The 17,479-nt window shown below is 44.6% G+C and overlaps 1 protein-coding gene across 1 annotated transcript; it reads right to left on the bottom strand.

The window, feature by feature from the left end:
* Window positions 1–270: 270 nt before the first annotated feature.
* GCM1 (glial cells missing homolog 1) lies at window positions 271–15,878 on the bottom strand. Its single transcript, XM_023757719.1, has 5 exons — window positions 15,804–15,878; window positions 5,929–6,181; window positions 4,648–4,760; window positions 3,519–3,647; window positions 271–1,002 (listed from the first exon to the last, which is right to left on the bottom strand). The coding sequence occupies exons 1-5, from the start codon at window positions 15,876–15,878 to the stop codon at window positions 271–273; spliced, it is 1,302 nt and encodes a 433-aa protein (XP_023613487.1).
* Between the last annotated feature and the right edge of the window lie 1,601 nt (window positions 15,879–17,479).

Consider the following 17,479-nt stretch of genomic DNA (forward strand, 5'->3'; position numbering starts at 1 on the left):
ATTATTTATATTTGTACCACAACTTCTTTATCCATTCATCCATCAGTGGACATTAAGTAGTTTCCACGTGTTGCCTGTTGTCAAGAATGGTGCAATGAACACGGGGTGCTGATATCCCTTCAAGACGGTGATTCTGTTTCCTTTGGACATACGCATATCCAGAAGTGGATTGCTGGACCATGTGGCAGTTTTAATTTTTTGAGGAACCTCCATACTGTTTCTCCATAGTGACTGCACCAAATCACATATGTATGAACCGTGCACAAGGGTTCAGATTGGGTTCATCTTAAAAGACAGGTTGAGAAGCATTTCGTTGTTGTAGTGATCCAGACCCATGTACCTCATTTCTTCATCAAAATTCCATTTGCTGCTCTTGCCTGGCAGCGAATACTGATGGTGAGGATAAGAGGTATAGCTAAAGAGGAAGGGGTCTTCCTGAGGCGAATGGCACGTGGTGGGAGGGTAGTAGCTGTTAAACTCCATATGCACCTTCTCTTCATAGAGATCCGGCCCTGGACTTGGCCATAACGGGAGACAGCCAGTTTTGGCTGAAGGTGGTTCCACTGGAATCTGCTGAGAAAGGGGATCTAAAGCGTTCTGGGGAGGGGAGAAGTCATAAGACCAGCCGGCCTGGGGGAAGGGGTAACTGGGACACCCGTTGTCGTTAAGAGGATTTCTCCCCAAAGCAGCGCTTTTATTCCATATTTGCAGATCACTGTAATCAGAGACAGGAGGCTGAAGCAGGTCCCCAGCACCATAGATCCGCGCGTTGGACACTTTGCATTTCTCATAGAGCTCAGAGGGGCCCACGGTAGAAGTGGGGTCTGCCAGATCAGCGGCTCCCCCCAAACCATAGCTCTTAAATAAGAATTCATTCGGTGACTTCTGATGGGGGATGCCAGCTGTCAAAGGTCCACCGTCACCACCAGGCAGGTGGATGCTTTCCTGGAAAGACCAGTTGAAAGGTAAATTTCCCCAACTTGTTGCTTCACCAGGAACAGACTGGAAAGGAAAGCGAAAAGCCCGTGTAAGTAAGTTAAGCAGATGGACACAACTACCCCAGGCGCCCATGAGTTACTCTGTACAAATAGGTGCTCTGTCCGAGTTTCCTCATTCCTGGCATGCTCAGAGCGCAGACGCACGGAGCAGCATCACCACAGCCTCTCAAGGTCTGAAAGAGGAGACGCTGATTCCATCTCCATTTTAGATCTTACTAACCAGTAAGTGCCAAATTTCCCTTCACTCTGACATGAGTGTTTAAACCAGTGGTTCTCAACCTTCCTAATGCCGCGACCCTTTAATACAGTTCCTCATGTTGTAGTGACCCCCAATTTCATAGTTACAAATTGAACATCATTAAAGCATAGTGATTAATCACAAAAACAATATGTAATTATATATGTGTTTTCCGATGGTTTTAGGCGACCCCTGTGAAAGGGTCGTTCAACCCCCAAAGGGGTCGCTACCCACAGGTTGAGAACCGCTAGTAAACATTTCCCCTCAGACGCCAATCTCATATCCTAAATGCTTTTGTGAGAAACTTCTAAGGGCTACTTAAGAAAAGTCAAATTACAGCATCACACGCCGAAACCAGTTTGGCTCAGTGGATAGAGCGTCGGCCTGCAGACTGAAAGGTCCCAGGTTCGATTCCGGTCAAGGGCATGTATCTGGGTTGCGGGCACATCCCCAGTAGGAGATGTGCAGGAGGCAGCTGATCGATGTTTCTAACTCTCTATCTCTCTCCCTTCCTGTCTGGAAAAAAAAAAAAAATCAATAAAAATATATTAAAAAAAAATTACAGCATCACAGATTTGTCTTATACTCAGTACAACTCTCGGGGGGGTCCCCCTTTCTCTTGCTTCCCTCCTTGACTTTTCTATTTTTCAGTGCTGTGTGACGTCCAAGGGACTAGGGTTGTTGTATTTTTTTCCTCAAGAGATTTTTCTCTGAACTTATTTTGTTGAATCATAAATAGGACTTCTAGACTATGAAATGGTAAATGTATTATTGTTATTTAATATATTTTTATTGATTTTGGAGAGGAAGGGAGAGAGAGATAGAAACACCAATGATGAGAGAGAAGCATTGATTGGCTACCTCCTGCACGCCCCATGCTGGGGATTAAGCCCACAACCCAGGCAAGTGCCCTGAGAGGGAATCAAACCGTGACCTCCTGGTTCATAGGTCAACACTCAACCACTGAGCTACACCGGCCAGGCGGTAAATTTATTTTTGTAAAAAGAAAGTATATTTTCCTCCAGCGAATCCTAGGAAAATAATCTGGTTGAGGATTAAATAATCCTCTTGTCTATGCAAAACTATTGACTAATAAGAGGATGGGGTGGAGAGACTGTCACCAGGCAAGAGTGAGTGGGAAGAAATGCCCTTCAACTTGTCCCATGGCTGGGAGAAGGGATGAGGGGCCAGTTATTTGGACCTGGGGCTTACATTTCCTGATAAGAGACACAAGTCATATATATATATAGTTAAAGTACATTTAGAGCTTCCAGGGATGGACTGACTCCATTTCAGTCCTCCTGAAAAAAACTTGAAGCATCCCTGGCCAGTGTTGCTTAGTGGTTGGAGCATTGTCCCATACACCAAAGGGGAGTGGGTTCAATTCCCAGTCAAGGGCACGTACCTGGGTTGGGGGTTTCAATCCCCAGCCCTGGTTGGGATATGTATGGAAGGCAACCAATCTATGACACATCAGTGTTTCTCTCTATCTTTCTCTCCCCTTCCCTACCACCCCTCCACTCTCTCTAAAAATCAATAAAAAAAAAAATCCTCTGGTGAGGATTAACAAGAAACAAGTAACACTTAAAAGAAATGTGGAGCATTGAACTGCACTGGTCCACTTTTATGCGGATCGTTCTCAATAAATACCTATACTATTTGGATCCAAAGTTGGGAGTCTGTGGATGCAGAGGGCTGTCTGTCTGCATTGATCTTCACCATTCTCTGTAGGGGATTTGAGGTTTTTGGTATCCATAGGGTATCCTGGAACCAATCCTTTGTGGATACTGAGGTACAACTTAAGTTTGGGGGGCAGTGAAAAATTATATACAGATTTATTACTATTCGGGGGGTCAGTGCCCCTAACCCTTGCATCGTGGAAGGGTTAACTGTAATCTGTTTTAGGGAAGAATGAACATGTGGGCAGAAAGCATGAGGCTAATATTTGTGGAGATCATTTCAGTTAATTCTGGTTCTCTGAGAACCAAATTACAGAGTGCCAAAATATAAGTTAAGTACTAATTCCAGTTTCTTTTTCATTGTGGTAGGGAAGATGATTCTAAAATTACATAGAATTTATGTTGAGAGCACGCGATAAAGATGGTAGAAATTAAGGGGAATCCCTCAGGCTCAGTTTGTGTGGCAGATGCTGGCTTACAGGTGAGCCTGGCGGGATCTGACTTCTGCTTTCACTTGTAGGTAAGGGGCTGGAGAAATCTACTGCCCCACCACAGGGGTGGCGAGTTGCCGTCTGGTTCTGAACACACATGGGGAAAGGTTACCTTTGCCTCTGGGCCCCTGTTCAGCTTCAAGGAGACGGAGGAAGAGGCCCCCTGCACTTTCTTTACTGTTCTTCTTGCCTCGGCTTCCATTTTGGTTTCTGGCTTTGGATGATCGTGTTCTCCCTTTGACTTAAAGGAGACAAGGATGTGAAATAAATGACCAGATGGTACTTCATGGTGTGTAAAATTTTACCCTGTGCCCTGTCATATGATCGTGTGTTGCTACAGTTGGGCGTTGTAACAAGATTGACTACACCCTTTAAGTACCTCCCAAGTCCACCCAGCACTTTCTTGCCTGCCTGTTTTTGTTTACGATGCTCCTCCTTTTCCTGGTGTCTCTCACCCACATGGCAAAGTCCTATTCATCGGGATAGCAAGTAATGCCTATTGCACACGATCTCATTTAACCTCCAGCACAACCCTGTGAGGCACATGCTATCATTATCATTCCCAGTTAGCGGAATGGGAAATTGGGGCATGGAGAGATGGCGGTGCCTGGGTCATTTCCCTGATAAGTGGGTGAGCTGGGAGCTAATTGTTAAAGATTCAGGAATTCTGTGAGCTGGTTGTTAAAAACAGCCGATTGCTTTAAATCAGACAGGATGGGAAGACTTACAGCACAGGAATGGGCCAACCCTGAAAATCAGAACACTTTCCTTTCGGGGGAGCGAGAGGGGCAGGGTTACCAGCACGCCACCGCTGCGAACCCAGGCAGACACTGGCAGAGGCCACTCCTCACCGCTGTGTATGCCACCGCTCCCGCTTTTACTTCCCAATATCCAGGTTTTACAGAACACTGGGGCTTAGGGAGGGCAGTGTTTAGGTTTGCAGAGCAACTCAGAAGTCAGAGCTGGTATTCAGTCTGGAGTTGGAGGCTATGTACAAGGCAGGGCTGCTGGCCTGAGCGCGATCACGTTACTAACCCTACGGAGCCCGCCCGAGGCAGAGGCAGCCAGGCACCCCTGCTGAGGGGTGGGGTACAGGCCCTTGCTCACCCAGAGTGTGCCTCGGGGTCGGTGTCGGCTCTCATTCACCTGCACATCTCCTGTGTGAAACCCCTCCTCACACTCTGTAACCATGTCTTGAATTAAAGAGAAATGGCATCTTATCACTATAACCCAAGTCCAACCTGGAAAAATATGAAGCGTCCTTCATGCCTCCAGAAGTTGGTGACCGGGAAGCCTCCGTGGCCTCGGCAAGGAATGAGCTTCAGGGGCCCATCGCAGTTGGGACAGAGTTTCCCTGCAAAAGAGCAGCAGAAGGTGACCCCGTGCCACCGAGCCATGCCAACTGACCCCTGAGCCCGGGCAGCCCTGGTGGTGTTAACCAGGAAGCCGGGATGGCAGAGACTACACCTGGGCCAGTTTTATGCACTTCCATCAACTGGGCAACCCCTGGCCCTAGGAAGCCTGGCCAGCACACGGCCCAGATCAGTCTCACAGTGGCTAGTGGAAGCGGCCTATAGAACGAGGTGCTTCACAGGTTAGGGGAGAGCTCTCCTGAGCAGAATATCCCTCCCTATGTATTTACTGATAAGTTAAAATTCTTTATAGAAAAGAAGACAAAATTCTTTTACTTCACGATTACAACTAAGAGTCAAGGAGCAAAGCCACATGGGAGAGAGAACGCAGCTGCTAAATTTTTACTCAAGTGTAAATGACCAATATTAGATCCTGCCTTGAGAGCAAGTCTTGAAGACAAGCTACAAGGAAATAACAGGAGGTTACTTGAGGTCTGAAATGGACCAGGCACAGGGAATGCTGAATGCATTTCACAATCCGATGAACATGATAAAAAACAAAAGGAGCACATGTTTCCGCATGTGATTATGGCATGAACCCAAATGTCATGGAATTGAGTCTAATCGCAAATTTAGCCCCGGTGCTCCCACTCCAGATCAAAGCACTCCTTGAGATCATATAGGGATCTTTTCCCCACAAGGTCAGGAAGCAAATCTAATAGACAACGTTCTCCTAAACTTTATATGGGCTCACTGATGAATTACTGTTAGTCCCATAAGTGAGGCATCTCCTTTTTTTTTTTTTTTACATAAAACATCAGTACATATTAGACATTTTAAAAACATTTCTTTACATTTTTTAAAATTTCAGCTTCATTGAGGTATAATTGGCATCTGCCTTTTAACAGAGGCCTTGAGTTAGGTGCCTAAACTCAAGGGAGCAGTTTTAATGGTGGATGCTCTGGTCAAGGCAGACCCATGGGGCAATACCCTGTGGGGGCAAAGGGGGGTGGGTGGGGTCTCCTTAACATGTTCTGCATAGGGACAGCCTTGGTCTCCTCCAGTGTGAAGGCTGAGCCCTTGTGATGTGCTGGGAGGTAGTGGCCCAGCTGAGCGGGAGCGTTTGAATGGACACCAGCTTCCTCTCCAACGACAGCGAGCCCCACTCACTCTGCTGCTTCTGCCGGGCCTTGTCGCAGATCGCAGGCCTCAGGTAGATCTTGCGGCCCTCCTTGGCAGAGCAGTCGCGGCTGCACACCACCACGCCCAGGCAGGACTTCTTGAGGATGCGCGAGTTGTGGTTGTTGGTGTTGCGCATGGCCCAGCTGCTCAGGTGCCTCTGTGCGCTCCTGTCCTCCGAGCTGTAGATGTACTTCTCGTAGGAATCCGGCCATTCTTGGAACCAGTCTATCTTTTTCACATCCTTACAGAAACACAAAGATTACCATTATATTTTAAGCTACAAGGCCTGATCGTCCATCACCGTGGAGTCCATAGACAGGAAGGTGGTTCTGGCGCTCAAGAGCTAGGCCAGGGACCCTTGGCAGAGACCAACCTGGCTCCCACTGTGACGGTGATTTCTGAGAAGGCCATGCAGCAGCAGCTGTGTCTCCTGCACCTTTGCTCCCTGGACCAAAAGGAGCTGTGACTCAGCCCTCTGAGTTCTACCCGATGGCGGCTTCTCCAGCCCTTGGTGATAAGAGTTATGACCACTTCTCACTAAGAATTTTTGAGGATGAAGTAACATTATTGTGTTGACACAATTAATGCGGAAACACCCTTGTGGCAGGATAGTGAGGTCATACCTCATACCACGGTGCAGTTACCGTATTAAGCCTGGTAAGGCTAATACAAAGTCATCGGCGGTGGGAGGACTGGAGAGCCCGGGCACAGGAGGAGTCTGAGAGCCGTTTCCGCCCTTATGGAGGTCTCCTTTTTCTCCACTCCTATATCCATGTGCCTCAAACAGGGAGAGGAGTAAGGAGGAGATTGCTTTGACCGGAAGCTTCTATCTTCTTGCTCAGGATTGGCACTATTCCCTGTGCTGAACCTCTAACTAAACAAAGACACTCCATCGTGAGCATAAGGTATTTGGCTTTCTGTGTATCTGTTTCCTCATCTGTGTACTAGGGATAACAAGACGTGTCTACCTCAAAGGTCGTTCTGAGAATTAAATATGATAATATACAAAAATACTTAGCACAGCCTGGAGTACGTTCCTCAGGCCCCGCTTTAGTCCACAGAAGCCCCATCAGACAGTCCCAGCTGGTTCTTAGCGTGAGAATTATTAAAGAGTCTCAGGAGTCAAACTCGGGCTGTGTCCATCCCCACAGCTCCCAGAGACCCGCCATGGTATAAGAAGAGTCTGGAAGATCAGACTAGAAGATTCCAGAAGGTCCAGAAGGAGTGATCAGGGGACTGGTGTTCATTGAGTTAGATTTCAAGTTTAGAACATGACAAAGAACTGTGTAACAGGAGACTCTGAGCAAGGGGTTTTGTCTCCGAAGCCTCACTTTGCTCTTCTCTGAAACGGGAACATTGATAAAAGCACACTTCAGACAGTACTGTAATGAGCAGATCTGTAAGCTTTAAATAATGAGAGTTGTTCGAGTGGAATGTCACGGGAGCTGAGGTAGGTCTGAGGAAATATGAGAGGTTCTATGTACTTGAGAGGTTAGTGGTTAAGAGCTTGGGCCTGCAAACTCGACGCATGGGCCAAATCCAACCCACTCTCCGCTTTTGTAAATAAAGTTTTATTGGAACACAACCATGTTCCATGCACTTGACTGTTGTCCATGAATACTTTCATGCCACCACGGCAAAGTTAAACAGTTCTGGCAGAGACTGGATGGCCCGAAAAGCCTAAATGTATACTATTTAATTGGCCCTTTACAGGAAGTTAGCCAATTCCTGGCTAAGAGCATGGCCAATGGAGGCAGATGACCTGGGTGTGAGTCTTAACAAGCTCCTCCCCCTCTCAGTGCCTGTTTCCTGCTCTGTAACAAGAGCATCTACTTCACAGGGATGTTCTGAGGATGGAATCATCTGACATGCGCAAAACGTTTATAACTGGCCACAGCAAGTTCCACATCGGCGTTGGCTGTTATCTACTAGACCTGGGGCCACACCGGCTAGCCAATGTGACAGTGGGAGCCCCCAGCTTTCAGGGAGAAAGGGCCCACGGAGGGGCCACTGCATGCCTTAAACCTTGCCAAGCCTAATGCAAGTCCAAGCGCCTACACAACAAAGCTTAATTGTTGCAACTCTGGTTCCACCCCTTTCCTTCTCAGGGCAGTGACAACAGCGGGCCCTTCGAGGAACTCCTGTGGTTTGGGAAGGGGAGGTTGCCCCTGAAGAGAAGGATGAAGGGTACTTCTGAACGGTATAAAATTCAATGTCCCAGAGGGAGAGAAACAGCTCAGGCAGCCTCATCATCTCCTGCTTTCTCCACCCACCTCTCTCCTCTCCCTTCTGGCCTAAGCGCCAAATAAGGCTCTCTTGTTTCCTGTCACAGAAGTGCTACAGAAAGCATAACGTTTTACCTTCTGAAATAATCAAAATGCAGGTTAAAATGTGTACCTTTGTCTAACAGTTTGGACTGTACAAATCTACTGGTGGATCCCAATTACGCAAATACAAAGCACAGTTGTCACGGTAGCAGAGACAGGGGAGAGGGGGACTTAGAGAAGCTGAGATTTTCATGTTTTAAAGTCGAGTGGCCCTTTAGGCTGGTCACTGGCATAAATCCAATGAGCAGGAGGAGGGGAAGGTATTTATGAGAGCGGCTCAGATGTTCTAGTTAAAGACTCCCTGTTCTCAGAGGAAAGAAAATGATCTCCACCCTGTCTGTCTCTCTCTTTCCCATTTTCTCTCAGTTTAGTGTATATTTTGATCTCTCCCGAGGCTTCCTCTTTGACCCATGGCTTATTTAGAAATATATAGTTTAGTTTCCATGTGTTGGAAGATTTTCCTGTTGTCTTTTGCTATTTTCTAGTTTGATTCCATTGTAATTGGAGAATATACCCTGTGTTTTTTATTATTTTAATATTCTTGAGATTTGTGTTAAGGATCACAATATGATCTACATTCTACTGTCTTTTCAGCTCCTCCCCACCTCCTCACAGCCCCTCCACTGGCACCCTAGGTTTCTGATACCACTAATAATGCAATAATTTTGACAACTTGAGGAAATTACTAGGAGTAAAAGAACTCAAGCTATTCTCTTGGCTATTTATTTATGCCCAATTTTTTGACCTGGATGCTTTGTGGAATCTTCTAGCTCCTTTGACATTGAAATTAAGGGAAAGCCAGATCACAACAATGCAAAGGAACCCAGGTGTCAAATGAATGATAGCGACTTTTGAAAGCCTTTTAAATTTAAGGCACAGGAGAGGTAAAATGTAAAAAGAAAGAATAATCATTTCTTAATTGTGTTGAGCAAATTCCTGCAAAATATTTTCTTCTTTTTTTTGGATCTTTTGTTTATTTTAATTTCTAACTTTTCATGAGTAACTCTTTGTTTTTCCTCTTGGTTAAGAAGTTTATAATTTAAGGAGAATATTCTTAAGGTTTCCAACATGTAAATCTAACTAATTTATATTTTATAATCTCATTGATAATATATTGGGGGCTTCATGAATGTTTTTATGATTCCTCTGTGTAATTTTTTACTAAAAGACTTAATCCTCTAACTCTCAAAATCCTTGAAACTCTATATAATCATAGATCACCCTTCATCATCTCCTCATTCTAATTTATTTAACTACTGAAGTTTTAACAGAGTACCTTAAGAATTAAGAATATGCTATTATATAAAACAACAAATTAACATCAACATTCTGAAATGAGGCATCAAAAATATCTACCTGATTAGGTTATTATATTAAAACTGATTTTCATTTGGAATATAGTCTAGTCTCAGATAAAGCAATTATCTACCAGGTTTTCTCTCATTATAACAGCTTATTAATTCCTTAAAAATAAATGTTTCCAAGTAAAACAGGAATAGCAAACAGATACATCTTAAAGCAAATGAGTTAGAGGGGAAAATTAGGTGTCACTTATGGAAAAACAATTCCACCAGCATTTTGATTTACATACAACTTTTCAAGAATTTATCTCTTTTGAGCCAAATGAAAACAAACTCCAAGGGTTCTCAAAAAGATAAATTCTATTCAATAAAATGCGTTTGAGTCAGGAATTCCTGCTTAGGCTAAACCTGCCATTTCCTTCCTTTGTTAAGGGGTCAAGACTCAGACAAAAAGCACCTAACTTACTCAGACTAAGGTGATCCAGCCTGGCCCAGCTTTCAAACTCTGTCACCTACTTCTCCCTTCCCTTCCCTACTCCACCCCACTAAGCAAGGGATCCCTGACAGGTGCTCAGAGAGAGCTCTGCTACTCCGGTGCAGTAATGGGCCCAAGCCCATCACACCGGAAACACAGGGCAGCAGAATTCTGGCCCCAATCACAGGGGAGCCAATGAACATGAAAGCCCACATAGGTTGCGCTGCCCCAGGGAGTTTCCGGATACCAAGAAAACTGGACAAAGAGGACAAAGTCATGGGTATCTGCGTCAATGTGACCTGATCATGCAGCCAGATAATAATTGACTAGAAACCCAGAATCTGGGACCTGTTACCTCCCTCCCCAGCACCAAGACACAAAGATTGCTACAGCTGGCTCCTTCTGATCACATTTAGTCACATGAATTCACAGAAAGAGCTCCGACATTCACCTTGGCTAATAAGTTTTCACTCATCTCCTACAAAAGCCAAAGAAACTTTGCTGGCTAAAATCATGATCCAGGAATTAACTAATCGGAGATGCGGCCTCTTTGTAGTCGGCTCACCAGCTTTTAGGTTGGTCTGCATTTCTACTTAACCTATGTATGTCCTCATTGTTTTCTGTCTATAAAATATGTACTTCGGCCTTGGAATTTTGTGAGTTAATGACTCAGTGTGGCTTTGGCCATGGGTTTAATCTGAAAACTGCTCATGCTTAGGAACAAAATGATTCCAGGTATTTGTCTGCTGTGGTATTGCTGGAACACCCTGTACTTTTGCTTAGAGAAACTGGCTGGTGCTAAGAACGGAGTAGCTACTCTCATCTTCCTGCTGAAGTGGGTACTATTTAGGAGAAAAGGGAACTGATTCTCTTCTCAATTTTCAACCCGAAAAAAAAAGCGGGGCGGGGGGGGTGGGTGGGTGGGTGGGTGGAATTTCTTAGGGATTCAAGGCTCTCAAGTATTACAATCCGTACTAATGAGCGTGTGACACTCTCAGGGACCATGCGATGAACATGTTTTAACGAAGTAAAACTAAACCAGCACCGGACATTTGCTGCTTGCACCAAGGAAAGCCTACAGCAATTCTTTTTTGAACCTTCAAAATGCAAAACTGGTGTATTAGATTAGCCTGGAAAAACAGACTTTTACCAATGATGGTTTTGAGTAATTTAAGTGCCTGCCCTTCTGGGCTGGCTCCCTGCGGACTAGGTTAAAGAGAGATGGTATCAAAATAATCACAAGTTAGAGGAGTGACCAGACACAAGTGAAATGAAGGTTTGTTAAGACACATATGCAGCAGAAAGAAGGAAGAAACAAACTGGGGAGGGATGATATATTGAGGGCAAGTAGTCTTTCTAAATCCAAACCTGATGGCGATGCTTCCCACTGCCTATAAAATAACGCAGTCCTCTTCCATAGCCTGCTCCAAACCACCTCTCCAGTCCCCAGCCTCCCAAATCTCCTTGCTGGGCACCATGCATAAGCTCCCTCAAATGAAGACTTGGTTAGTCTCTTCCTGTCCCTATCACCCCTTTCCCCTCTGAGATCTGTCAGTCTCTTCTATGCATTCATGCCTTTCTTGTCTTGATTGCTTTCTTCACTTGCCCTAATCCACCCTCGTTTTACAATGCCCTTCCCTGGAGAAAGCCCTTTGCCAGGTGCCCTACCTTGCTTTCCATGCCCAAGTCCTGCTGAATTACATACTTTCTCCTTCAAGCACTGCAAGCATTTTTCGACATGGCTTTGATTCTCTATTTGGGCACTAATCTTGTTCCCTTAGTTCAGCTCAATGACCCCTGTGGCCCTGAGCCTGCTATAGTGTCTGACACATTATAGTCACTCAAAAAATGTCTTATGTCCTGGTAACAGTTGTCAAAAGTGAGCCCATAGCCCTAACCGGTTTGGCTTGGTGGATAGAGCGTTGGCCTGCGGACTGAAGGGTCCCAGGTTCGATTCTGGTCATGGGCATGTACCTTGGTTTCGGGCACGTCCCCAGTGGGGGGTGTGCAGGAGGCAGCTAATCGATGTTTTTCTTTCATCGATGTTTCTAACTCTCTATCCCTCTACCTTCCTCTCTGTAAAAAAAAAAAAAAAAAAAAAAAAAATCAATAAAAAATATTTTTTTAAAAAAGTGAGCCCATAAATCCATAAATCTCAATATATCTGAGACACGTAAAGTGATACGGAGTTTCCAGGACTTGATACAGTCAGGATTCACTCAGGTGACCACCATGAAAGTTGAAGCACGTGAGTGGATTAACAGGAAAGGAATTTGTTTTACAAGTTGCAGGAATTTGCCCATGGGTTGCAGAAGTACAACTCTGGTAAGAATATAGTATCATGAAAAACAAAGCAGAAATTCTTTGTATGGGTGGTACAGAGAATGAAAGTGGGGAAATTAATAATAATAACAAACCATTGCATTTGATCCTTTAAATAACTTTTTAAAAAAAACTTCTAAACAGGTGGTCTGAGGAAGAGTAACCACCTGAGAAACTCCATGAAAAAGGGGTTCCATGGTCAAAAATAGGTGAAGGTGCGCCCTAGCCATTTGGCTCAGTGGATAGAGCATTGGCCTGTGGACTGAAGGGTCCCGGGTTTGATTCTGGTCAAGTGCACATGCTTGGATTGTGGGCCCAATCCCCAGAAGGGGGCGTGCAAAGGCAGCCAATGATTCCCTCTCATCATTGATGTTTCTCTTTCTCTCTCCCTCTTTGAAATCAATAAAAATATATTTTAAAAAAATAGGTGAGGGCAACACTGCCTAACAGGGCTTCCTCCTGTGAGAGCCACCCATGCACAGGGCGGTTAGAAAGGCTCCGAGCCTGCTGTAAAGAAATCTTTAACTTCACTGAACCTAGTATTTCTCTTTTTCTTTCTTCACAACACCCATTAAAATTCCTTGCAACTTGCTCTGGCTGTTTGGCTCAGTGGATAGAACGTTGGCCTGTGAACTGAAGGGTCCCAGGTTCGATTCCGGTCAAGGGCATGTGCCTCCGTCAGAAGTGCAGGAAGGCAATTAATTGATGCGTCTCTCTCACACTAATGTTTCTTTCTCTCTCTTTCTCTCCCTGCCCCCCCCCCCCTTTCCATTCTCTAAAAATCAATGGAAAAATATCCTTGGGTGGGGATTAACAACAACAAATCCCTTGTAACTTATACTCTACTGAACACATTTTGGGAAACACTGCTCTGAACAGCTTAGAGCTTTAAGCAGGGTCTATAGGAATTGCTGTTTTCATTTTACCCAGGAGGTAACTAAGACTTCAGGAAATCGACTTGTTTAGAGTCACACAGATTAAAAACAATGAAGTCGTCCATTAGTAAATTCCATGTTTGTCATTTGTTGTTTAATATGTACCAGGCATCATGGTAGGCCTGGGCCGGCAGGTCTACCTTCCAAATGCAGGCCACCTCCCAAATCTCAGGTCATGCCATCTAGACTATTAGAACTAAAAGGGTACATAAGAGACCATTTAGTGCAACCACCTCCTTTTCAGAAGAAAGGGAGTCTGGGAAAAGGTAAACAACACCCCAAGGCTCTAAAAATAAAAAGAGCAGAACTGGAATTCAATGCCAGGGCTTTGTCTCCTGAGTCTCACAGTCACCATTCAGCCTCCAGATTTGCTCACAAAACATAAAACCCGGTATGCTTGGAAATCCTCCCAAGGCCTTTTATTTTCATCTCACCTGGTTCTTGATACAGTTCCAGAGCCAGCAAACACCCAGCTGGGGATGCTGTTGTCTCTGCTTAGAAAGCGTTAAGGGACCTTTCTACTCTTAATTCTTTCTGTGGCGTGTTTAACAAATTGAAGTTATTTCCATGAGAAATCAGACTTTTTCTATGAACTGTAAATGGTACATTTCCAAAATTGAATGTGTATTTTTGCGGTAAATTTTTCAGTTCAATGTCTTGGGTAGCTGAGAATGCTTTTATGCTGAGAATTCGTGTTGGGACATGTACTTTAATGAGCCCTGAGACTCCCTCCAGGGAGGTAGTTCTTTTTTTTTTCTGATCTGATGGGTGATATGGATCCTTTTCCAGAAAACAATGGATGTCAGTATGCAGTGCGGCTTGTCATTTCAGGGATTCTCAGACCCCGCAAAAACTCCTGCTCTGGGATGTGACACTGCAGAGTCATCTATGGTCCTGCGTACTTCAGCTCTTGATTTGGAGGATGCCTGGCTTACATTGGGGAGTTGCAATCATGAAATTAGGAATAGGCTGAAATGCAGGTCCTTGAGCCAGGAGTAATTAAAATGTACCTTAAAGTTTCCCCTAACACAGCTGCGGCTGCAATAATCGTAAACCAATGGTGACTACTACAAAGACAAATCCCTAAAATAGATATTATGACTTAGCTGTGGTTTATTTAATCATTCTTAAATGAATGAAAAGTAGGGTACACTTCCTATCCTCCACTTTTCCAAGATCTACCAAGAGAGAATGTAGGGAGGAATTTAAAGAGAAACAAAAGAAATCTTTTAAAAATATTTAAACATAAAGAGAAACAACAGAAAATTAGTGTAAAATGTGAAAAGATCTGGAAGTCTTCACTAGAGTGAAATTCTGGAATGGCTATGAATCAGGACTGTGGAATCTCCCTTCCCTCTCCGCTGTTTGGATAATTCAAGTTTCTTGTTCCCCAAGAATCAGGTAGATCAACTCGACCTTTTCAGTACTTGGCAGTGCTGGTCTCCATCTTAGCTTTCCTAGTCACCTTTCCAAATGACTCGCAGTGAAGCACCCTTCAACTAGCAGAGAGGGAGGTCGGGGAGCCCGATTTAATCAATGCTTTCCACCAAATTAAGAGTTAAGATGAAGGCCAAGGAAACATACAATCAAAGTCATTCTATGGCTGGAAAGCGGCCCCGTGTGTGTATTATTTACAAAAGTCCTAGAAGAGCGTGCTGTCCCCCACACGGGCACTCCCATTTGGACATTCGAGTTACAGATTTTGTTTCAAACCATCACTATAGCAAATGAGGCTGTGGGGGGACGTGTGCGTTATGAAGAGTCTACTTATGGGCAAATACCTTGTCATGGATTTTATGCCTCTAGGTAGCCAGGGAGGGTGCAACCTGAGCCACTATTGAATGAGAAGGGAAGTAGCATTTTCTTTGCTTCAGTCTATAAGAGGGGGGTAGGGGGGCGGCGAGAAAATAATGGGTTGGGGGATTGGTAAGTAAAGACCCACTCAAATCATAGGTTTGGGCATCTCCTTTTAAAATTCCTGACCCAGCCCTGACCGGTTTGGCTCAGTGGATAGAGCGTCGCCCTGCAGACTGAAGGGTCCCAGGTTCGATTCCGGTCGGTCCAGGGCATGTACCTTGGTTGTGGGCACATCCCCAGTAGGGGGTATGCAGGAGGCAGCTGATCAATGTTTCTCTCTCATCGATGTTTCTAACTCTCTATCCCTTTCCCTTCCTCTCTTTAAAAACAAAAACAAAAAACAAAAAAATATGTTTTAAAATTCCTGACCCAGGTGTCCAGCTGAAGCTCCGGAGGACAGGAGCTGACCCAGTAGGAACCTCCACCGATTTCCTTCCAAGTCTTAGCAAGCTAATAGTCAAGGCCTCATAGCCAAATGCCGGGTGCGGCAAAAGTAGGTTTGCAGTTGTGAGGACATGAAACACAGACTTTATTCTTGTATTACTACTTATTAATTACTGAATACTTTTCCATACAAGCAACTGTAATCCTACTTTTGCCCCACCCCGCCCTGTATTGAAGGCAGATTCTTACAGTCAGTACATACCTGCGGCAGTTTTACATCATTGATATCCCAGCTTAATATCTCTTTGTCCTCAGAATCCAAATCCTCGGGTTCCATGGTAAAGTCAGGTCAGCCACCAATTTCCGTGTATTTAGCTCCCTTTAGCAGTGCTTCAGGATTTTGCTCGTAATTATAGTTGGATCAGTCCACTCAAGCAGCTTAGACCAAGAGACTATTTTCTGATGCTAAAAAAATAAATGATAATAATACTGACCATTAAAGAGATACAAATCAGTGCTTGTCTAACTGAAAAACCTGTTTTATTGACATTTTTGCAATCACCAACATACAGCTAGAAATAAAAGGTAGAAGCCGTTAAGAGATCTTGCTGAAAGAAAGCTTGGCCAGTGGGAATCAGAGTGTGATGATCATGCACTAACCCCTCGGTCCTTGCTAGTCCCAGCTTGCGAAGGTTCTAGCAGGAATGGCTGTCACCTGTAGCCAATGGTTAGGGTCTTTTCCTCCAAATGTATGCCCGTGTTTGAGGGGGAGAGCTGGCTTGGAGCTGTCTCCACGGAAATGCCTTCACAAATGAGCTCCTATGTGGATGAAATTCTAGGAGGGGAACATCATGACCAGTCGTGTCTCTATAGTATTTTTTTTTAAATATATTTTATTGATTTTTCACAGAGAGGAAGGGAGAGGGATAGAGAGTTAGAAACATCGATGGGAGAGAAACATCGATCAGCTGCCTCCTGCACACCCCCTACTGGGGATGTGCCCGCAACCAAGGTACATGCCCTTGGCCGGAATCGAACCTGGGACCTTTCAGTCCGCAGGCTGACGCTCTATCCACTGAGCCAAACCGGTTAGGGCTCTATAGTATTTTTTAAAGCTAAATTGCTACAGAGGTTAATGTTGGTCTCCTCGATAAATCCAGTGTGCACTTTGTATCTTCAAATATGATCAAATGACACGCTCGTATGCGATTCCTCTAAAACCTTGGTGTTGCTGACGTTTTGGACCGGATCATTCTTTGTTGTGCGGGCTTATCTCGTGCACTGTAGGCTGTTTGGCAGCATCCTTAGTCTCTGCCCATTAGGTGCTAGTAGCAAACCACCCTTCTTTGTTGTGACAACAAAAAAACGTCTAGCGACATTGCCCAACGTGCCCCGGGGGGACTGTATGAGAACTGCTCTAACATCATGTTTCTTATCATTTCACTTGAAGCAGTCTGCAGGACTTGGTGACTTCATCTTCAGCCATCTCACTCTTTCCTGTTGCCCACAAGGAAATTCTGTCTCACCTTACTGTGATTAAATTGTTTTATGTGGCCGAAACCGGTTTGGCTCGGTGGCTAGAGCGTCGGCCTGCGGACTGAGAGGTCCCAGGTTTGATTCCGGTCAAGGGCATGTACCCGGGTTGCGGGCACATCCCCAGTGGGAGATGTGCAGGAGGCAGCTGATGGATGTTTCTAACCCTCTATCTCTCTCCCTTCCTCTCTGTAAAATATCAATAAAAATATATTTTTTTAAAAAATTGTTTTATGTAAGCAATCGATATTCAAAAATTTTTGGTGCAAACTGCATTTCTTTCCCATGAAGAATACTGCTCTAGTTTCTAATAATAATCCGTTAAAGGAGATTTACAAATTAAGAAAAAAACGTTATTTCGAAGTGTTCTACTGAGGAAAAACGAATCACTTTGCAGGTGAAATG

Source organism: Myotis lucifugus, unplaced genomic scaffold, assembly GCF_000147115.1.
Source record: "Myotis lucifugus unplaced genomic scaffold, Myoluc2.0 scaffold_111, whole genome shotgun sequence".
Lineage (NCBI taxonomy): Eukaryota > Metazoa > Chordata > Mammalia > Chiroptera > Vespertilionidae > Myotis > Myotis lucifugus.